The following is a 24,365-nucleotide window of genomic DNA, read 5'->3' as shown; positions in this document are numbered from 1 at the left end:
TTCAGAACACACATGAAATGTAGGTAGTGTTGTCTTCTTAGAGGTGAACAACTGTACAGATGCTAACCTTTTTTTTTTTGACATGTAATGACAGTATCTTCAGTTGGTTTATTTTGAAGCTTACCCAAAACTTTCTCTTGCAGGGTTAAGGCCTGTGTCAAAACACTGGTGTGCTGCTGTGGGGGTACCTGATCCTTTGAGGCTACCTGCCTGCCAATGTAGGGAGTGCATATGCATGGAGATTCATAATTGCTTTTAATGAGGCATGTTAAGTCTCTTTTGATATAGTTTAACAAATGGACATGGAAAAGACTCTCTTCTGGGAAAAGCCTGTCTGACAGCAGCTTATTCTGAAAAAATGTGGATTAATAAAACAGACATTGCTCTGCATTTATTGTAAACATATCCTCTTCTCTTGTGCTCTTGGTTTGTCCTATAATCAAATCACATAATGCTAGAGAAACTTGCAAAATGCAGGAAATGAATTCCTTTATTTCCAAGCAGTGAACCAAACCTATTACAGATAGAGGAGCTCTGTTAAGCATTTCTGACTCTTGTTATGACACTATATTTCTAGCAGTATGTGATTTTATGATACCCTGTCAGTCTGAACTTTTGACTGTGGTTTTCCTGTCTGTGGCTTTTTGGGATGCTCAGAACTGACTTTCCATGAGCTCAAGTCGCTAACCTCACTCTCTTGCTGTAGAGAGTGAGATAACTGCTAGACAGAGCATCTACACTAGTTTTCCTTTGAAGTACTAACTGCTGCTTTAAATCTATCCTGAAACATCTCTGGGGTGCTGACTGCAGTTGTGCTTTGTGTCAGCATAGTAAAAACACCATCTTTGTTGCACGTCAGTTGCTCAACTAGCTGCTTTGGTAGAGTCTTCCTGTGTATTAACTTATACAAGATAAAATATTTTAGGATCAACATTTCTACATACACTTAGGGTAGCTATTACTAATAGCAGAAAATGAAAGGCTTTAACACAGTTATTCTGAAAAGAGTTAACTTTTATTTTAGAGGTAAGCAGGCCAAGCACAGCAATCCATTGAACTGTTTAAATGAAACAATATTTATAAGAACATTTTATGTTCCCTACCCTGAACTTCCCATCTTTTTCTTAAATCAGTACAATATATTTTCCTTTAAAGAGAGAGTCAAACAAGCCATGATTTTACTGTAAAGCTGTTATTAACACTTTGCCAGAATTATGACTTGAATCAGAAACAGCATTTATATTAGCAGAGAGGAAAAAAAACAACTCACAAAAGCAGTTTCAACTCTACCATCTCTTGACTTCCTGAGTAAAGGAAAATCTCTTGACTTCATATGAGTAAAGACAAAGCATTTGTGGGGTATCAAAGTCAGGCCTCTCTCCACACTGGAAGGGCCCCCAGCCTACACCAGATTATCCCAGTCATGGTGAGGTGGGTAGCTGTGTCAAAAAATCATAGCATGCTGTTTCTGTCATATGACTTCTTTCCTCGTTTTACCACATAAGCCTTGGATCCTGAAACTATTTTGCTGTGTAATCTCAAGTGTGCAAAAGCAGTCCTCAGATTTGGGCATTTTGTGTTAAGTCACAATAATACACAACAGTAGTAAGCTTTAACTAATGTAAATTGATTTAATTCCATGGAATTAGTGGAAGCTGCGTTACACTGATTTACATCAGCTAAGCCACTTCTGGGAATACTCAAATTTATCTTAGTTCCATAAGGAGATGTCATAACTCGGATTTAAGATATGTGTCTATAGAGAAGGGAGATTTCCTTCTCTTCACACAACCTCTCCATTTTACCTTTCTTCTGAATTCTTTTCTGATATTTCCTGCTGAAACTCATTGCAGCAGTTAAAATTATCCTTTCCTTTCATGAGGTCTAGAATGAAATATTTGATCTCTTTTACAAAAAAAAATGATCTTTCTAATACTGTCATTCTTCTCCTTGTTGTCACTTCAAATCTGTAGAATTTATGTGAAATATATGTGGATCTAAGAGAGTATCCTTTCAAGTTTGATGTCACTCCATCCTGGCTGATACATGTTGGGAACCATTAATCTCGTGATGGTCAAACTGAGCAGCTGTGGCAACAGGTGCTTGGGGGACGGTTGGACCAGATGATCTTGGAGATCTTTTCCAACCTTAATGATTCTATGATTCTAGGTGTTGCAAAGCTGAGGTAACACAGAACGTGGATCAACCACAGAGGCTTTCCTTGTGATCCTGGATCCTTTCTAATCAGTTTAGCATCTGAAGCCTCCAAGTTACATATGAAGAGAAATATTAGTTGTACATGTAAATCAACTACAGATTTATGAGCAACTCAGCTGAAAGCTCTATCCTCAATGTGATTCTTAAGAGGTGTATCAGTTCTAGGAAAATGTGACTGTAGTAAACAGCTGAGTTCTGTAAATTATTAAGTGCCATAAAATGATTTCTACTGGGAAGGAGTTGTAGCTCGCTGCAAACTCAAGGCGTAATCACATTGCATGTTCAAATTATATAGAATCTGCTCAGATGCCCTAAACCCTTCTGCTTTAATTTCTGAGAAAAACAGCAAAGACATTTTGGGAATAAGTCCAGAGAATGCAGCTATGGTGACTGTATTTTAACTGTAATCTGATTTAGGTCTGAAATGAAATAAATCAAATACATGGCTTCAAATAAATTATAGGCCACTGACATCTGCACTGTGGTAAGGTTATAACAAGGATTTAGTTTAAAATGAATGCAGCATCTTTAAAGCTTGCTTGTAGTACCGTTATACCAGTGGATGCTGAGGAACTGGGCCTTATCCTGCCATTGCTAACATTGGCAACAGAGAATATGGAAGTGTGATGCTGAGACCCCTGCATTACTTGGAGGCAAGCCAGCTTTGATTTGGATGCCTTGGTACCTTGGCACAGTGCTCAGGCTAATAAGTCTGGCTGAAAGTTGGGGCTCATTAGCTCCGATGTAGTGCTAGGGTCCATGGCCATAGTGTCCCAGTCCTGAGCTGGTGGCTCCACCATCCATCCTGCTGTGCTTTTTTCAGTGTACACCATGCTCTGCTTTGCACTGAGAAGCCATACCAGTTTGGGCATATCTCACTATGTTCTTAAATTTAAAAGAGCCCTGGCTAATTCAAGGCTTCATACTTGGCATGTGAGTGGCTTTGACATGCAGGTAGCTGTACGCTTTGGGTGAAGAATGATTTATGCTAACATTTGTGAAGCTTCCAGGCTTTAAGAAGATTTTTAGAAGTAGTGTTTTTGTGTATCCTTGTAAATAATACAGGGCTGCTTTTGCTAGTGTGTCAAACAGCATTTTGATTTGCAAAGCATTTTCTGTTTCTCTCACTACCAGGTCAGGTAGAGATCACCTGTCATCAAGGTCTGTTTCCTAGCCCATCAGTACTGTTATTAGAATGATTTAGGGACACAAATACTTGCCAGGGTCTCCCAGCAAACATTACCTTGTGTAATATATATCCTGATTAGTAAAAATTTTCATGTTCTTGTTGGATCATTTTCTGCACCTTTCTGAAGCTTTTGCTTATGCAGCTGGCCTGTCCCATTCTAGAAGTAACCATGAGTGAAAAACCCCATGAGATGACTTGTGTATGAATGAGCAAAACACATGTGGAGCCTTCCAGGTGAGAACAGTCTTATCTATGCAAATATCATGGTTGATGCAACTTGAAAATGGTATTTAGGAAAATTGTGTATGGAGATCAAATCCATGCCCTTAGGGATTTGGTTTTGAGTAAGGGCTTTCACTTTGTGTTTCAGTGACTGTTCCCTCGCCGGTGCCAGCTTGTGAGCCCGAGCCCAAACCGAACGGGCACTACGCGGCCCCGCGGCTCTCTGTTTCCTCCCGAGCAACGGTCGTCGCTACCATGGAAGCGCCTTCGCAGGGCCTGCAGACGGTCATGAAGTGGAAAACGGTGGTGGCAATTTTTGTCGTGGTTGTAGTTTACCTGGTGGCTGGAGGACTCGTTTTCCGTGCCCTGGAGCAGCCCTTCGAGAGCAGGCAGAAGAATACCATCGCGCTGGAGAAGGCTGACTTTCTTCGGGAACACGTCTGTGTAACCCAGCTAGAGCTGGAGACACTGATCCAGGTAGGGATGTGGAGATGGCAGTATTTCTTGGATGTTAGGGTGAACAGCTGAGCAGTTTGTTGGGCAGCTGAGTGAGTGGGGATCTAAATTGTTCGCAGGGCCTTGCCTAGTGCAGTGGAAGAAAAACCATAATAGGCACAGTGAAGAACAGACCCCTTCTCAGTCGTTTTAAAGCCCTGGAAACAAAAACATTGTCTCCAGAACATTGTAAATAGAAATTAAATGTCTTCACTAGAATAATGAAAAACGTGCAAAGAAAATCAGAACTTAATATCTGGAATATATTTTTGTGAGACATGACACATTTTCAAAACATGTTCCTATCTCCGTACATCTCCCTGGATTGTTGTGTTTGTCCACCCAGCCATGCTATATAACACTTCCTAGCTGTGAATCAAACTTCATTTTAAAAGGTGTTATAAGCTTAGTATTTCTGTTAGGAAGCTGTTCCAGTATCTCATTGCTGTGATGGCAAAAGCATTCTCCCTAGTTTTCAGCCTATACTAATTCTGTTTCATTGTAGTTGGTCTTCCACAGCCAACCCCCCATTGCTTAATTGATTCCTCTCCCTTGCCCTTGTGTGCAGACAGCAACGCCTTTCTGCTTCTCCTAAGCAAAACAAAATCTTTCTGTTTCTTTGCAGATAAATGTGGGTTCTGCCTGCTTGTGCTCTGTGTTCACAGAAGACAGGTCAGTTCTGAGGCAGAAGCTGTGTATGCGCAGTCTGGTACTTGAGCTAAGAAGCCAAACCTGCTTCAGCAGGAAGTGGTATTGTGCTGATGTGCCTATACAGCTTTTGGATCAGGGCTGGCTTGGATCACACCCTTCATCTGTCTGCAAAAGACAGGTGAACATGCTTGGTTTTCAGTGTGAATTCTTCTGGTCAGGGTTATTGGCTCACATGCATTTCTCATGGCAGTTCTGCAGAGATCAGCATTTCCCTCACCTCCTTAGGTATGATGTATGCTGGCTGATTACAGGTTTGTTTGTTTGTTTGTTAATATGGAAAGGAAGAAGTTTGTATTTCCTTGATGGAAATGTCACTATTCAAAGATATGCAATATGCTTTCTTTTCTAGCAGAAAGCAGAATGCACAATAGGTATGACAAGCAAAGCACTTCAACATGAGGGTAGACTCCTGAAAACAGACTGCGGTACAAAGATTTCTAAATAGCCCCTCTTCTCTAAGCTAAGCTCTGTACCAGTTTGCATTGTTTAGTTTTTATTTTACACAGTATTCTTTCTTTCTTTCACCTCAGAAGTGACGATATTAAAATAATAAACAGGCATGCTGTGTCTTTAGAAGGCAGGTATTCTGAACAAATCTTATCATCTCTTGAGATTTCACTATGTCCTCAGGCGTTACACTGAGTAACTGGAAATCTTTTGCAAAGGTAAATTAAATGTGTTTAGCAGCTTAACATGTGAATGTCTTTAAGGCCAAGTGATGTGAATTTGTCTTCATTTGTCAATAAAGAACAACTTCCTTTGGATTTTTTCTGTATGTCTGGGGCTGAACCTGGCTCTGGGGATGTATTTGGGTTTGCTGGTACAGAAAACTCTGATTGTAACTGATTTGAATAGAAGAAGAGTGAACCACCCTTCAAAGGTAATGTAGGGTGTTAATGTTGTGCTTTCATGCCTTCATGTCGAAGATCTCAAAAGTGACATCTCCCTAGCTGGCAGAATAGATTACTGCATTGCACCAAATGTGACATCTGCCTTTACAGCTGTGATTTCAGACAGATGTGGCAACCTCTATGGGTCCTGGCTGCTGTGCTGTGTGTAGTCATCACCTGACTAAGAGCTATTTGTTATTAATGTCATCTGATTACCTGACAGCCTTTAGATGAACACAGATAGCACTCAGAAGAATGACTATGATCATTGAGCTCTCTGCTTTGGGGAATAAGGAAAAAATGCTAAAAAGGAGACTTTATAACTGTTTTATATCCTTTATTATGGAGGTGACTGGAAGAATCTTTTAAGGAGAAGAGGAAAGGAGTGTCTTTGCAAGGCTAATAAAGAAAAAAATTTACCCCTTTGCCCAAATTTCAATCTTTCAAAGTATTTTCCTTTGGAAAACCTGTAAGGAAGATGTATGGCACTGTATGACGAAGCTGTGAAAAATTCATTGTGGATAAGACATGCTTTCCAAATTGATCTCCAACAACCAATTGCAAATACTGGCACAGGTTGCACAAATGTGAATAGCCCTAATGATACTGCTGTCCAGACCGTGAAGTTCATTCATAGACTTAATAAGTAATACGGTGATAAAAGCAGTGTAAATGCCAAGGAAGATGCAAATCTAGATCAAAGGTATTTTAAATTTGTATTTATCTCTTGGGCTTAGTCCAGGTCTCTCTCTAATGCTAACACAATTACAGAGATTTTTTTCTCTGCCTATAAAGTGCAGTCTACATTGTCTCAAGCCACTTGAAGTGGAAGTTCTTACACTGTACACTTTTAAACCTAATTTCTGCTCCTGAAGAACTTTGTTGTGGTAGAAAAAATTAATTATTTAATGCGTCACGTGATCTACTACTTGGCACAGTGGTGAATGCCAGAATAAACAAGTGATAAAATTAGGTGCTTTATCTCAGTACTTTTGAAGATGAGTTTTCTGAAGAGTGAGAGAGAAGGGAGATCTAGAACATGCTAAAAGAGAATGAAACTTCAATTGCTTCAACTGACTTTAGCTGTATCTGTATTGTACCCATATGGAAAAATAACAGAAGGCAGCAAGACTCAAGTGACTGGTCATATAGTTGGAAAAAACAAACAAACATTACTATTACAGGTGCTAACATGATACTATGAAACTTTTTTGTTCTCATGGCATGGCATATGCTTATGACAAGTTGGGGTCAAAAAAGTCACCTTGCCTTTGTAATAATGCCCACTTGCAGGTTTGATGTGTTCTCAGAAAGAGAATATGTCATCTCTAACTAGGAGAGGCATGCAGGAAGACTACAAACATGTTTTGGCAAAGTAATTCCTATGGACCTGACAAGGGTATTCGCATTCTTTTTCTGTGTAGCCTGTGCACCATGTATGGGTAAAAGCTTTTGTAATGAGCTGTACTTTCATTATGAGCCCTGCACCTTGATGTAAGAGAGGGTGACTTGCTACTGTAAGAAGTTACTTAGGTTATTGGTGGCCTGTTTTCTTCTTCCTTCAGGGTTTCATTTAGGAGTATGAGTGATTGTAGTTAAAAATCTTTTTAAAAATAACCCACCTGGGAACTAAGTCATATTATCCTTGTCCACTAATGACTACAGCAACTCTAATGAGTTAGTCTGTAAGCTGAAAAGGAAGTGGAGTTGGAAATAAGTGAGTCAGACTTTACTGGCTAATTATATTAGTAAGAGTTTGTATCTTGGATAGGCACTTTTGATTAGTGTTCTGAACTACTTTTCCCCTGAAGGTAAGCAAGAGAGGGAACATCCAGTGAAGATATTGCAGTTTTCAGCTGCTCAGCAGGTTCACTAGAGTTATAAACCTGCTTGTCTTCTCAGGGTGTTGCATTGTAAAATGAAGAAAATTTGAATGCATTTCATGTGCTAGAAGAAAGCTCTAGATGGAGCAGAAAAAAAAAAGTGTTTTGAGATAACTGTGGGGAAGATTTGCCTATTGCTGAAGACAGGAAAAGGCTGTGCTGTGAAGAAAAACAATGGTAAATATCTGATTATTGAACCTTCTCCCTCTGCCTCTGGAGGCTGTCTTCTCTATGTCCCAACTTCCCTTCTGACCCTGATCTTTCTTATATGTCATTCACTCTAAAGTGATGTAAAGAAATAATTCAGATCTCTTGCGTCATGTCTAAGTAGGTGCAGGCACCCTAGTTTGTGACTTCAGTCCAGAGGTTGTAGTGCTTGTATAGGAGACAGACTGAGCCTAGGATGCTGCAGAGCACTGCAGCTGTTCTGTAGCTGCATTGCTGCCAGAAATCAGCTAAGGCGTTTGCAGGGAGCTAAGCCCTCTGAACTTAGATCTCTGTGCATGTCCCTTGTCGAATGCTGTAGGTCTGCGATTCAGACTGATCCTTGGCACTGTTCTGGAACAGTGCATGCATGACAATCGAATCACTTTATAACTGTATGTAGATCACTATCTGGCTGATTGTTACCTAAAGACCTTTATAGGATAGGCAGAAATATATAAGGGATGGACTCTTAAAACCTATTACTTTTTATTATACCTGAAAAAAATTGCTGGGCTCAGGCCTTGGACAATTCTGTTGTGGAAAAATGTGGGAGTTTATAATGAGGATCCCTTAATCACCGTATAAGGTGTAGTGAGAATGATGACTGAGAGATGTAGCAAGTATAGAGAAAAGTAATTAAGGAATTAGTCTTTAAAAGCTGCTTAGTAATGAGAAGCATCTTTATAATCATAATAGAGGAACATCTGAGCATGAAAGGCAATTGGAACAACCTTTTGTATGCGTGATAGGAATCTGCTTGGAAAAGAATTGTGGAGGGATATAATCATTATTGGATTAGCGTGATCTCTGTAGAGGGAAATTAATGTCACTAGAAAAAAAGATGACAAATTTTCTTTTCTGTTCTTACCAAATTCCTACCCTTGTATACACATGGGGTGCATCTTTTGAATAGCTCAGCACTCAAGAATAGTATTGTGCTCATCCTTGGAAAATATTTTTCTTCTTCATGCTTGGTATGTACTGGAGAAATTAAAGAAACATGAACAAATGAACCAGATAAAAGCATTTCTTCCCAGAGAAGCCAGAAACAGTCTGCATGATTCCTGTCTCCTCATCAACTGCAGTAGCTCCCAGCTATCTTTTTGCCTGTGGGCATGACTCTAGACTTTTTCTTGAGCTAATTGTCTTAATTACTGATCAAGGTATTCACTCGTGTCAAAGAGGCTGAGGGAATTGTGGCACAGTGAGGGCCACTTGCACCCTAGGAGGCAGTAGACGTGGACTCCACCGCTGCCAGCCAGGGGCACGGCAGGCTGGGGGTGGCCAGGAACAGCACCCAGCCCAGGCTGTCAGACACCTCCCAGGGGATGGGGATAGTTGAGGCCAGGCCGTCACATCAGCCCGTGGGTCAGGGCCCAGCTCAGAGGAGCCTAGGGCAGGGCAGGGCACAGGCCTGCCCATGGGGGGCTGGAGCCCAGCACTCATATCGCATTGCTGGGGCAGGGACTGACACGGTGAAACCCTGGCAGTTTCTGTTACTACAAGGAGAATATTCTTGAATTTACCCATAGACAAGAAATACTGTTTCGAACTTCTGTTCGGGGAGGAACTCAGGCCATTTGATGAGGAAAGTCCGTGTTCACTGTCCACTTCACTGGACTTGAAGTCCTGTATATTAAGAACTAGACAGCCTATTGTGAGCCCATGCTTCATATCCTTTAAATATTACTGCCTGAATATTGACAGGTGGAACTGATTGTTCCAGATGGAGATGGAGTCTGGACTGAACTCTCTTTAGAAATACAGGACTTGGTCATCCCAGTATCACCACCTATGCTGGGCTTTTGCTGTGGGGTCTGCCTTCAGGCCCATATAAATTCATCAGACCAGGCCTTTTCAGTTACTGAGGGACTGCAGTGTGCTGATGCCTAAGGGGCCAAGAGTAAAATACACATCTGTACAATGATAGGGAACTAAACTCTGTTTTTTTTTTTTAAATCATTTGTTGTTGTTGTTGTTGTTTTTTTAATAAAATTTGGATACTTGGATTTTCTTTGGTAGTTTTGTCATTTCCCTCACTCCTATCTTGAACTGGCTTTAGAACACATCCATTACTCAAAAAGCAAGAGAGACAATTTCATCCCTTTTAGATGTTTCATGTCATTGCCTTCCCTGGATAGGTGGCATTTCCTAAGAAAAGTTACCACTGATTAATAAATGTTCATTAAAGAAGGATTCATAAAAAGTATTTTAAAAGTTGTGCACTGTGTATGTAACTCCACTGGACAAGGAAGAAGGGATCAGAAAAGGAGTAAGAGTGAAACTCTTTATAATGATTTTATAGTGAAACTATAAAAATACCTGAAACAAGTAGTTTGAAATGCCTTGAATGTGGAGAGCTTGCTAACAGAGCTGTTAGCACTCTGGAAATTGGTTCTTCCCCTACTCCAGGATAAGGTGGCTCTTCAGGTTATGCTGCAAAGCCAGTCTGAATTTCCACAGATGGGAAACTTGCAAAATGTCATGGTCTATGTGAACTGGGAGAGTCTCGCCATTGATAGCGTCCTTGTTTGAGCTTTGTGCAACCCTTCATCTAGCAGGATACATCTGTGTAGCTGAACTCGTGGTTGTGGCGGTAAGGCAGTCTTTAATCATCACATGACCCCAAATTGCATATATAAGGACTGGTAACTGCAGGGCTAGTCTGCTATTATTGCCTATTTCTTGTCCTCCTAGTAAATCCTTCACTATATACAAAATACCATGTGTTTAACAGATGCATTGGAGTGGACTATCCCAAGTTGGAAGTGACCCAACAGGATCATTGAGTTCCACTCATGGCTCCAGACAGGACCACCCCAAAATCAGACCGTATGTCTGAGGGCATCAGCCAAATGCTTCTTGAATCCCGGCAGGCTCGGTGCTGTGACCACTGCCCTGGGGAGCCTGTGCCAGTGCCCAGCCTAGTTAGATATTTATAAATGAATGATGTCAGTCAAGATTTAAAGAAAAAATTGGTTTGTTCTGGATGATGAAGGGAGCCTGAGAAGTTCAAAGCTACCTAAGGCAATAGGACACTCCTTAACTTGAGCAGTTAGTGCTTGGCCCTAAAAGACTTGCTAAACTGTGTAAACTCAAATGTGCTTAAAGTGTTGTAATTAGCTCGATGACATTCACACACTCAAGGGGAAGGCAACCAGCATTCCTTGGCAGAAGTAAGGTGCCAGGGTAGCTGACAGCGTGTCATGGCCTATTTAAACAGGCAACCTGTCTGTTATGCTGATTTACGCTCTTCTGGGTAAACAAATAAATGATCTCTGCTTTCACAGCACCTGCAGTATGCCAGCAACTGATACAGAAACCCTTTCAAAGGGTTTGGTCCTAAACACTTCCTTTCTCTATATCCCTATTTCTCTGAAGTATGGACAGGCACTGAGGAGCCCTGGCTTCCTGCCCACATGAAATGCAACCAGTCCAGTCTGGAGTTTGCTCGTGCTGAAATTTCACAATCAGCTAGCCTGACATGTAGCAGCACGACTGTGGAAAAGGGCTATCCTGTACTGATCTCCTTACAAACACCTAGTCTCTGTTCTTGTCCACGTGCCTCTTCTCCAACTCCTTTCCCTATAATGGCACTAGTGTTTGTGGGGCGATGTGATGAATAAACTGCAGAGCAGATTTGCTTATACTAGCCCAAGGAAATAGTATTTTTCAGCTGGTGTAATTCTGTCTTCCTGGTGTAGATTCATGTTGGCTTAAGCTGACTTTGAAACTCACGTTAACTCACTGCTAGAAGGGGCATGAGTGACCCCTTCTTGTCAGCCATAGGATACTGGCAGAAGTCCTCTGTTCCCTCAATCTCCGTTCTCCACCCCCCAATCCCTGATCACAAAGTTGTTTCATGATGTTTCCATAGCTATCATATTTGTTCATTTTAAATGGCCAATATATATATATATTACTTTAGTTAGCATAAAATATAAATAACTTCATCAATTATTAATTATCTGGGAATTAAAATCCTTGGCTGACTCGCTTCAGTTGACTTCATGAACATTATTTGTATTTACCACCCTTCTTTCTGCTTTGAACGTCAGCTGTTCCCACTGGGGAATTTTTTTCCTTTGGCAGTTACTGCTGCAAGAACAATATTTATGGATCTCTTTGTGGTTTTGGTCCTCTGCTTCTCAACTGCTTTGTATCTTTTTGTGATTTGTCTATAAATTGTGTCTTTCTTCCACCTTAATTTCTATTTAGTTCAGTCATATATTCAGATGTTGCTTACAGAGTATGCTACTATTACTTCAAGCAGGTATTAAAAAGTAAATCTAACCTGTTCCTGTGGTCTTATAACTTTATTTTTGGAGCCTATACTGACTTGCATAGGATACAGTAAGGCATGCATAAGGCTGATTTATTGTCTTTTCTTTGCAGCATGCTATTGATGCAGATAATGCGGGAGTCAGTCCCATAGGAAATTCTTCTAACAACAGCAGTCACTGGGACCTCGGAAGTGCCTTTTTCTTTGCTGGAACAGTCATCACAACGATAGGTATGTTTGTGTTTGTCTTTTAAAATACATGGTTACACTGAGACATTTGTCATGAAATAAATGTGAGGAATTGAGGATCACAAAGAAACGAAGTGATTTCTTTATTTCTGTACTAATTCTATATTTCTCTCAGTTCTCAGAAGGTGTGCCTCTGGTGTGTATTAGGGGCACTGAGCATCTGGGTAAATATTAGAAGCTGTTTCCATAATTAGGATAGAATAGCAATGCTGAACTGAAAACAAGTAGCACTGATGTAGCTAAGGTTTTATAACCCTTTTCTTAATGCTAATGCAGGTGGTCTTAATTTTCACTGAAAAGATCAAGAATTAGCACCAGATGATATAACTGGTATATGCTTGCTGGGAATTTGATGTCTAATATTATAAATTAATTTACCCATAAGATTAACCTTTTTCCTAAGTAAATCAATTATGCTTATGCTCTGGTTTGTTATAAGCAATTCTTCTTATACCTTACTCCTCGTAAGTGAAACTGTATTCACATAAGTATCACATCCTATTTTAAAATCCTACCTAGCTTTCATACTAATAATACTTTAATGGAAAGAATTCCATGAATCGTAGAAACAAATATATTTTTTGCCATTCTAGAATTTCTGGCCTTGAAATATTTTCACATTTGTCTCTATTACAGGAAAGGTGTTCTGACAAGCTCCATTTACGTTTCTTGAGCCACTCATTTTAGTAAATTCATTATTCAGGCCCTTGTCGTCTGTGTCCCCTATATGTTGTGCCCAACATAGTTAGCCTCTCGATCTCTGAATGCTCAGTTTAGATGTGCTATGGTTTCTGTCCTGTCCTCTGTGTAGTAGTTCCTCTCTTGAAGGATATTTTGGAGCTGGGATTTCAGAAGATGGTCTGAAGGAAAAAAAAAAAAAAAAACAAAAAACTGATAACATTGATTATAAGGTTAATCTCCTGATAATTTTATAGTGGTTTGATAATTTTAAGATGGATTTCAGTGCTGTCTTGGTTAAAGGTCAAGAGATGACATTATTCAGAAACCTAGAGCTAATTTTTGCTTTTTATTTGCATTGCTTTTGAGTATTCTTCTGATTTAAATATGGGATAAAGTGCTTTTCTGTATTTTGACTGTGATGCACACACTGGTGACGGTATAGACAAATTATCTGACATAACCCTCCATTAAATTGCGAGAGTCTGACTGAATTCTTTAAGTTCTTTACACAGCTAATACAACAAAATGTCCTGATGCTGTTGCAAGACTTGCTGTGGTGATCAGCCCAAACAGTGGAGTCTTGTACCTTTAGCTCAGTGGAGTCTTGCGCCTTTACTTTGTTGTCAGAGTGAGGGTGAAAGAGTGATCATATAGACTGTATTGCTTTGTGTGTTCCTCGATATACTAAGCTACATTACCATGTATTTTTAATGGCATCGTAAAACCAGGGGGCGGAGATAAAGGAAACATTTCTGAAACAAATGTTTAGGAAACCCTCCCTAAATATTTGTTTACTCAATAGACCCAAGTGACAAGCTTTAAAATTACTTATTAAAATAAATGCCACTGTGTAGGCATAGTTTATGTAGGCATATTCATTGACATCTGCTATTTAAATAACTTATTGAAAAGAGCTTGGATTTTTGCCCATATTTGCTTTAAGTTCTCAATGAATGAGATTTTTATAGGCTGCATAAAGTCTACATATTGTGTCTGGGCATGAAAATGATTTTATTTTATCCATCAGAGCCCTGTTAGAGTTCCTGTTGTACAGACACTCAGCAGACTACTTGGTCAACCTCAGTCCACTGGCTGGTGGCGCCTGTATTTTCTTGGACTTTTAGAAGAAATCTTGGATCACAGATGCAGCCATGAAAGGCACTGTGAGTGGAGGGATGGTGTCAGTGTAGCCCTTTCTCCATCCCATGACAGAGGGATGTATCCAGTATCAGTGTTACAGACCTGGTTATTACAATCATGTTGTCTCTGGATCATCTTCAGATCAAACCATCTCTGGCCTGCAGTTAAAAAGGACTATACTATGTATTCCCCATATTCCTGTTCCCAAGTGCATTCTCCTCCCTTCCTATATGTTGCACAGTCTTTCTGACAAATGCTTTTCTGTGGCTTTAAGAGGCAGTACAAGCATGTTTGCTTTACACTAATCAGGGTGAGGACGGGTGAGGAAATTATGAACTAACCACTGAAAATGAGTGTTGTCAGGTAAATCACACTCTTGTCAGGACATAATTGGCAGAGCCCTAGAGGAGCAGCAGAGTGCAGGCACCAGGCCAACGAGTGATTTTTGTGCCATGATAAGTCAAACTAGATTAATTAATCAAAAAACAACTTTAGGTAGGACCTGAATCTATAGAAATTATGGGTAACTGAGGCTACAAAGAAAGAACTAAATCACAGTGGGTAGCTTGTCTGGGAATTGACATCATGCCATGGGAAACCTGTAAATAAGAATTAGATTTGGAACAAAGGCACCTCTGCAGGAACAGCCCATTAGTTTTTCTAAAAAGGTGTGTATGAGGTCTGAGTTTCTGATAATTGTTTTTCTCTGCAGGGTATGGAAACATTGCCCCAAGCACTGTTGGAGGCAAGGTTTTCTGCATCTTGTATGCCATCTTTGGAATTCCACTGTTCGGCTTCTTGCTGGCTGGGATTGGAGACCAACTTGGAACCATCTTCGGGAAGGGTATTGCAAGGGTGGAAAAAGTGTTCAGAGTAAGCTCTGTCATTTTTTTTTTGCTTGCATTGCATAACTTGCTTTTAATTCTGTTGCTGTTATCCGCAGTCCTTTTTACATGTTAGGCACCCTGAAGTATTTACATACCAAGTTGAGATGATGCTTAAGAGCCTTTGTAGTCAGTGGAGAGAAACAGACTTGTCTAGGTGGTGATGCAGGGGTTATAGATTAGGCTCTGAATTTCCTTTTTGAGGACCCAGTGTTTTTCAGTGACTATAGGCTATCTCTGAGGAATGTATCTACTGAGCTAGTTTCCTTACAAGGGCTGGTTTAAAACAGCCTTAAAAACAAACACCACAGGTTACTTTTGACAAGTACATTTGTTCACTGAAAATAAAAAGAAGGTAGTATAACTTCTGGAGCAACAGGGATGCAGAGCAGGTTCGGACTGTATTACCAATAAAGCCTAAAAGACTTGGAAAGCAGGGTCACCTGGAGTAAATATGAACTTGGGAAGAGAGGTGGTCGAGTAGTGAGTTACTTCCACTGCAAGAGGACAGATGCATTGGAGTAGATCTGCAACTGCAAGAACTGGCATAATACCAATGTCTGGAATTGTCTTCAAGGTGTTTACCCACCCTTTGTACCATGGGTACATCTTGCACTAGATTTCTATATTGATTTTCTAGAGTTGAGGAGCTCATGTAATTTCCCTTTGTGAAGCTGGTACCATCTATTTTTGGGTCTGTATCACCGTAAGCAATTCTTTCGCAAGCACTGCTGCAGACCTGGCAAATGCTATTTTGCTAATTTGCCGATGGTTCACTTCAGGGATTCTCTCTTTGAAGCAGAACTTCTAGAAGTGACCTGTGTGATGGTTCCCTTGGAGGCGGCCTAACTGGAGGTAAGTCTTTCCAGGGATGGAGTGGATGAAAAGCTGTCCAAACTGGTTAGTTTAATAGGCACCTATTTTTAAAACATTCCTACAGATGACAGCAAATGACTTGTAACTGTTTTTTTAAAGGAAATAATTGAATATTAAACTGGAGTATGAGCAATTTCCCTTTTGATTAAGTTACTGTGAAGTGTCCCAGGCTAGCCATAAGGAGTGTCTCTCAGACTAAACGTGGAAAAGGTGACTGGTGATTAGGGGTGAGTAAGCATTTACATGCCTGACTGGAGAACACTTGAAAATGGCCTACACTTTCATGATCTGAAAATAAGGTTATTGAAAGGTGGCTCAGACTGGGCCTGCAAAAACAGAAGAATCCAAGATCACTAATTTTGTTTTAAGCTAGCTTTTTATTATACCTACTTCACCTCAAAGGAATCTTTGAAGCTTTCAGCCTGCATCTGCCCAAGAAGCGGACTACAGGCTTGTAGTTATGATATGAACTAAGAGTCTGAAAATCTTTTATTAATTCTCAGCTGTACTGTTGGCTTTCTGGATGAGTTGGACAAAAAAAACCACAACATTAAACTGTCAGCATGGTAGTTTACAAAGAAAAATAATACATGTTCTATTTGAAGCACTTTAAGATTCACAAATGAATGCCAATAGTAATATTTCATACAGAATATAGTCCTTTGGCACATAGTGTGAGTTCTTTTGGTACTCAAAGTATTCCTTCCTTTTCTTGAGTTAATGCAGTTGCTTGCTTTATATAACCATCCAAACTATTCCTTTTCTTCCTTGGTAGTCTGTCAGCTTCCAAAGCAATTTGGGGATCTGTGGTCCCCTTGTTTAGCTAAGATATATTCACTCCTTTTATTTTGTTTCTCGTAAATCTGTCATATCAGTTCTTTAGTGATTTGATGTACAGGGTTATATATCATTTCCTTCAATATTCCTGGTAATAAGGTTCAGCTATTTGAAATAGGCTTGATGTAGTTTACAGTTTGCATGCATCTTAATAACTAGTATTATTATCAGTGGTTTAACTTTATATGATTACTTATGTAACACCTGACATTATATATTATCATTAATATATTATACACAATGTATATATATTGTTAGCTAATGTAAATTATAACCATTATAAATTTAGTATTAATGTAAATTATTACATTGTGCTTACATTGTCAGACACTATATATGTTTGAATCTAATCAGAGAATCCAGAAGTGGAGTAACAGTACTTGATTTAATCCTGGGCAGTGAACAAAATTTAGATCTATGTGTAGCTTTTGTTTCTCACTAGTTCAACGTGCAAATCTTGTTTCTTACTTTGTCACCATATGGAGTTCAAGTTCAAGATATTTGTCAGTGTAAAGCAACCTGCAATAACCTTTAAAGAGAGGACATAAAAATTAGCAGAATAGTTAGAATCTGAGACTAAGAGAAACAAATGTAGGCCAAGGAGACATTAGAGCTAAGAAAATGTTGGGTGGTGTGCCTCATAAATCTTTTGAAGTTAGCTGAAGGGTCACTGACTGTATCAATAACTATCTAGTGATTTAATGTATTAAATTTCTGAAAGCTTTTAAGAAGTTTTCTCATCAAAACCTATAAGAAAATCAAGCTGTGATAAGGTAAGAGAGAAGGTCTCACGCATCAGTAAGTCTCTGAAGGAGAAATGGAGATTAGGAGTAGATGTTAGCATTACTGGCGTGATTCAGCTGGAGTCCTTGTTGGAATCTTATTGTTTTGACAGAAATGGTCTGAAGTGATTCAGACAAGAGGATGAATATGCAGGTGACAGAGTCTGCAAATTGCATCTCTGGATATTTCAGGACATCTAAAATGAAAGCTGCAAAGGGATGATAAGATGATAAATGAAATCCAGTGTTGGCAATACAAAATAATGTATATGTCTTTAGTTTGAGGAAAGAAATCCTAATATATTCAGACAGGGATGACATCTCATTTCACTACTCCAGAAGGGACCTGGGATTACTATGGATGGCTCTTTGAAGATAACACTACAAAACTTACCTGCAGTTAGCAAGGGGACGAGTGTCAGCAAAGGTATTCAGAACCAAATGGAAAAGACCATTCTGCCACTACACAAATCCATGGTGCACTTGCACCATGAGCATCACACTCAGTTCTAATCATTCCAGTTCATAAAGCAATTCAGAGAAATGAAAAACAACACTAGGGTCTGCACCCACAGGCCCTATAGCTGAGTCTCTAAGTTGGCATTCACTAGCTACCCATATTACTTGCTTTCTAGTGGGTCCTTACCTCTCTAGTGAATTCCTCATGGGTGATTTGGGACAGTCCTGCTTGTGCCCTTGTGGAAGGAAATGGGAAGGAACTGCATGTGTCCTGGATACTCTGTCAAGTTTCCAGGTGCATATGCCTCAACATGTTGCTTCTGCTTGTCTTCAGCCACTTCAGTTTATCCCACACACCCTTACATATGCTACATGGCTGGCATTGGGGCAGCCAAGAGTTTCTGCAATCCTTGCAACTTTGTCATCGTCTGTAGAGATGGATGGTGTTTGAAGTAAAACTTGATCTTGTGCTGTGGTTAGGATCTTTTCTGAAGCTAAGCAGGGGCAGTATAGATAGATACCTGGGCAGCTGTGAACCAGCGGAAGGTTTCTGTGTCAGCACAGCAGCCTTTTTACCCAATGCATTTCCTTAACAGGTCTCTTGCTCCATGCCAAAGTGTAACTGTGAGCATGCAGCCCATGCTGTGCAAGGGACAGCATGCCCCTGCCTAGACAGACAGAAGAAAGGGAGGGTTTCTCCCAGAGGAGTTGTACTGGCACACGTTTGCTGCCTCTGACATGACCTGTGTGGAGCCCTCCAAACCTACATTAATTAGCAGCACAAATTAGAGGCTAAGAATGCCACGTTTAGCTATTGCAGTGATCAACCCACACATTCTGTGTGAATTTTAAGAACGGTTTGAACTTCATAAAGGGGGAAAGAGGTCTGCTTTTATCAAATGCACACTACCTCCACAGTATTGACAGAATATTTCAGCACCGGTGCTGGACCCATGCCACTGCTCATCTTGTTGATGATCAAAGCAATGTTGCCACTATTTCAGTGTGTAGATAACCAGAGAAACAATTATTCTCTTCTCTGCGACTAGTCAGGGCTGGAAGTATTTTATTGCAAAATACTTAATGTACCTTTTCAGGAAAGGGAGGCACTGGCAGAATGACACTGCCTGGGCTACAAGGAGGTATCCCAAACATCACGTACTGGCTAATTTATGCTCTCTCTCCTATTAGAATTATCCTATTTTATACAAGTAAATAAACATCAACCAGGTCAGAGACACAAATTAAAGTGTCCTCCATAAAAGCCCTACCTACTCAGCTACTGATTATTCCTATACATCCTATCTTCAATAATCCAGGGCAGAAAGTAACCACTAGTCTGTTTTCACATATATACAACTATGATTCTCCAAAAAAATGGGTATGTACAGGGTCACCAGAATCACTGTATATGCACTGGTCATTCAATGTTTGGGTTCAGTGATGAATCAGTGCTCCCATCTGAGAAAATCTGGTAAAAACTCAAAATGTAATTAAAAACCTGATAATTTTTGTAATCATTTTCAGCTGGCAAAGCTTTCCAGACACTACAGAAATGAAATATATGTTCCAAGGTGGCATAAAAGCATAAAAGTAGTACTATTATCTTGCATATGTGAGGGATCTTATGAATGGCCTGAGATTGTTTCTATAATAAACAGCAGAACAAGCTCCATTCCTTTGGCTTGTTCTGTACACACACAGGCTGCAAGCATCTAAAGATAGAAAGGAAAGCACTCCATAGGCAGAGTGCACAGTTACAGAATGCAGCACCTGTCATTATCTTGAGTTAAATATAGGCTAGATTCAGATAGTCTTTATTCAAACCTTGTAATGAGTATTTAGATTCTAGCTGGAAGTAGATGAGATGAGCATAACCAGACAGATCTTCCCTCATCTTGCAGTTTGGTACAGATGCAGACCTTGAGTGTGGGCACATCATGCTTCTGAGAGCACTCCAGGATTTTCTGGCTTCTGAGGTGAAACCACCGTGAGCAGTTCCTGGATTCGATCACTCCTTTCACTGCTGCGGCTTTCTGCAATGATGCTGAGAGCAGGTCTGGCAACACAGCTTGTAGGGCATGGATTGGAATACAGGGATGTGAGCAAGCAGCCTGAACACGGATGGTGGCAAGTCTTCACCACTGAAGCTTGTGTATCAAGAAAATACACTACTTTATTCAGAAATGCAGTACCCCTGTAAACAAATCATGCTTCACTGAATAAGAATCGTCATACTTCTGTCACCTGTCTTTCCAGTTTTCAGCTTAGAGAACGTGCTTGCCTGTTGACCTCCTGACCTCCTGTGCTCTAGACTTAAGACACCTGTAAGTCGTATGAAAATTATAAAAACTTTTTTTTTTTTCCTTGTAAGACAGCAATATGCATTATCTTAACCTTGAAAGAACAATAGGAAAAAGTAGTTCTTAGCTGGAAGATGGGGCTGGAAGTGGGACAGGAATAAGAGAAGTCCCATTGAGCTGGTGGAAAGCTGCCTTTTAGCAACTTCTAAAGCTCTACCTTTCCAAAACCCAAAACTTTGTTTGTCTTGTTGGATAGATCCTAGCTACTCTTTCCTTTAGAGCTTCAAATTCTTTTTAGAGATTTTTGGCTGCTGTGATCTCTTTTGTTAATGTCACAGTGACAGGATTGTTTTTTACAAATTCCTCATCTGAGAATGAATGCAAAACATGTCTAGGGATAGAAACTTTGCACAGGATAGTAACTGTGCAGAGGTGGAAAACTTACAAATATTCTTTTTTCTTTGTCTCTTCTCTGCCCGTCCATTTTCTCTATTATCTGTGCCCTTGCTTGTTTCACCCCCCTCTCTTCCCTCCTATTCTTTCCCTTGAGTCACATTAAACCTTTAGCGTTATACCTGATACCGATGTGGTGAGGTCTCAGTAAAGCTTGCTGGTCCAATGAATCTAAGAGGTTTCCTTGAAGTACCACCTTAACTTCTTCTTCACTAGTGTAATGCCATAGTCCAGAGACCCTGTCTGCTCCCTGTGAGGCAGCAACCACCCTGTGCTCTGCCTCTTGCAGTCCCATACCAGCGTTAGTTCTTAGCATTTTTTAGCAGCTGTGTTGAACTTTCAGAAGGTACTGTTCCCGAAGCCAGAAATTCAAATCCAGATCACAGCTTCTCCCAGTAAAAACAGGGAAATCACTCTGGATTTGCGATTGCTGTCACTGAATTCAAAATTTGGCACATAGTTAATAGCTACGTGTGTTGTAAACTTGGTGATACGTTCGCTAGTAAGAGCCTATTCATAGTTACAAATACATGATGCTGAATGGCCTGCACTCAGACTTGGTCCCTAAAACCTGACACCTACATTTCTGAGCAGATTAAGTTACTAGAAAAATGATGGAAAAGTTTCATCTCTAGTTCCTGATATCTGATCATATTATACTGGAAATCAACATAATCTCTTTTAAGTTTTATTTCATTTCCTTACTAGCCAACATCAGTGTGCTTTTACTACAGCTGCTAAAAACCCAACAAGGATATTAACATCTTTTTATCTTCTTGTTTTTAATATAGTGTTATTTACTGTTATTTTCTGTAAGGAAAAAAATCTACTTTTTATTTTATTTTATTTTATTTTAATTGTTTTTATTGCATTCAAGAACTTCCACAAGGGAACAGGCCAGAGCAATGATCAACCTGCCATCTGCTGGTATTCTGTCTCTGGACAGAACTGTCAGGAGGGGACATGAAAGTCAGCCTAGTGGTGCACGTACACAATCTTGTTCCAAGGTGGTACAAGATTTATAAGCAGAAATTCCAGTGTTCAGAGTTTAGTCTAACAGTCTCCCGGGTCATTTCCCCAAAACCAAAATGTCTGAGGAACATCAAAAATCAGCCACCAGATTCTATGTTTTCATAATTTAGTAAGGATTTCTCATTGTTACAATAAATACAGTAGATCTAATTACATTCTATTATTGGTTATTACCACTTTGATACCAGAGAAGCCAGCCAAGAACAGGGCCTCTGCACAAAGATTCTGAGGTAACAGCGATTTATAAACAGCGTTTTTAAATGGACAGGAAAATATATAGGCAGAGATAGGCAGAGGAAATGTGATAGCAAGTGGCAGGTTGGTTGTGAGATGGAAAGTTTTAGAGGGAAGAAGCTAGATGGCAATTAAAAAAGAAGTGAGGCTGAGGAGTTTGAAGAAGTGTTTAGGGATGATAGGAATTCAGTGAAGCTGATGTGAAGATACTGCTAGAAGAATGGGGAATTAGGAGCAAACAGCCAATTGCTACATGACAGAGGAAAGTTTCCCTCATAATTCCAGGTGTACTTTGACTATCCATCTGTTTCTTCTTTGTTAATCTTTCTGCTCCTCCTAGCCTGGCACTGCTGTTAGGCTCTTCCCTGCAGTTTTTACCTTGGGATGGGCAGAGAGTAGGAAGGAAGCACCATTGCACCATTTCCTCACAGGAGACTCCTTCCTCAGCATAGTCCTGCGACCATCGAGGTAATAGGATAAAATGAGGGCTGAGACTACTTTAGTTTCTTCACCACTTTAAAGCAAGACTTCCTGTTATGGACTCCCATAATATGGTGACTTTGCTGGATGCTGATATACAAGATGGACAGGCTCTTGCTCTTTTATCTTGCCATAAGTTGAGATTGGCTTTGCAGCCATCCTTAGCAGATGAGTGCTCTGAAAGCGACTACCTCAAACCATGTGTTTAGTCCAGCAATGTAGGGAGTGCGTGGTAGGCTTCCATTTTAATTCCCTTTCACTGGCAAGAATAACGTTTCATATGAACTTGGTAACAAAAACTTTAAGGAAGAGAAGTTACTCTTCGGAATCTTTTGTCTGTAACAACTTATGTCTTATATGCTGTCCTCATGGAAATGAGACCTCAGCACAACGACTTTTTCAGCCTATGAAAATTCAGTCTATCTTCCACCACACTGGAGTGGATTGTGAACCACTTTTGATGGATGTACTTTTAACTCCTTTCTCTTGAAAAGGAGTTTCACTATGCAGAAAACAATAGAACATGTTGAGGAGGCATGTTTCAAGCCTTCTTTTAGTAAACAGTCTGACAACTGTTTCAGTTAAAATACATGAGTGCTTCTGAAATCCAGGACTTCATTGTCAAGATGAGTGCTCTGGTTTGGAACACACTCTGGGTACATTCACTTCTAGTTCATCAGTAACTAGTTATAAAGAAGACTGTTAGTCTCTCTGTACTCGACAAATGTATTTCTCTTTATGCTCCTTCGTGCCTGGATTTCTTCAATGCCCTTCTTAAAAATAGTTGTTCTTCTAATTAGTTTTCTTGGTTGTGAAGCAGTCCAGACCCAGGGCCATCTGGACACTTTACTATAGTACGCCCAGCAATGGCAGAAGTGTGACTGTTGACTCTCACAATGTTGAACTGGGGGATGAAAGGCAGGAGTGGTAAATTTACAATGTCTGTCTCTGAAATACCTTTCCCCTTGAGAACGTGCAGGCCACATCTTTCATGTTTCCAACTGGTGCTTTAATTATGGGTATGGAAAGATAGCAGGAAGTTTTAATTTTGCTTTTTAAAATTACCTGCTTTAGTAGTCCTCGATACAAGGACTATACATTTAATACAAGATATTGCCAAACAATAATACTATGGGTGAAATGGTGCAGGCTGTGACTTCTTCATTCAATGACTCTCCATTCACCAGAGCCAAATTTGTCTCTGGATTCTATTTTAGGTTCAGTCATTGACTTGTGGTATAACCTTTAATATGTTGTTTTTACTCTTTAATTCACTTTCCCACTCTGCTATATGTATCTTTTCTGCACACTGCTGATAAAGTATGCTAGGAAACAGGAATTCATGACAAAATCTGTGGATCCAAGACTTGGAGTACCAGCTTTTGATATTTTATCTCCTCAAATTGGGTATTTAATTCAGTTAGTGATGCTTATAGCTAATCCACTTCAGGGAAAATAAAATAAGTGAAGCAAACCTTTTGCTGGTTTGTTCTTAACCAGATCATTTCTTTGCCAAGTTTACAGCCTAAAGCTTACTGGGGCTGATCATGGAGCATATTTTAATTTAACCCTGCAAGTCAATAACCTCTTGCAAAATTAATCCAGTTTAAGGGTTAATATAAAACTGAACAGTTAGGTATAGATCTTGACATCTCTGGAAGGCCTTTTAAACCTCTTTGACTACCTTTTGGTCTGTTAGGCCTATAGGGCTTGAGAAAATACATCAGCCTGAGGCAACTTCAAAGAGAGGATCATGAAGGTCTTGAAGTGAATCTACCTCTGAGGAGAGCCCCAGGAGGTGTTGAACCTGGTGGTAGTTGAAAGGACATACCTGGGTTGCTAGAGAGACAAGTCAGAAG

General features: G+C 40.0%; 1 protein-coding gene across 4 annotated transcripts in view; it reads left to right on the top strand.

The window, feature by feature from the left end:
* KCNK10 (potassium two pore domain channel subfamily K member 10) overlaps positions 1-24,365 on the top strand; it is a 69,635-nt gene that overhangs the window by 22,515 nt on the left and 22,755 nt on the right. For all 4 annotated transcript variants that reach the window (XM_013182599.3, XM_048070369.2, XM_066998233.1 and 1 more), the window contains 3 exons: positions 3,777-4,105; positions 12,210-12,327; positions 14,879-15,039. In XM_013182599.3, coding sequence (XP_013038053.1) covers positions 3,777-4,105; positions 12,210-12,327; positions 14,879-15,039 — 608 coding nt within the window. The remainder of the gene's footprint in view (positions 1-3,776; positions 4,106-12,209; positions 12,328-14,878; positions 15,040-24,365) is intronic.

The sequence above is a fragment of the Anser cygnoides genome, chromosome 5 (assembly GCF_040182565.1).
Source record: "Anser cygnoides isolate HZ-2024a breed goose chromosome 5, Taihu_goose_T2T_genome, whole genome shotgun sequence".
In the NCBI taxonomy this organism is placed as follows: Eukaryota; Metazoa; Chordata; class Aves; order Anseriformes; family Anatidae; genus Anser; species Anser cygnoides.
The sequence above is the reverse complement of the archived record's forward strand: the minus strand, read 5'-3'. Positions and strand labels throughout refer to the sequence as shown.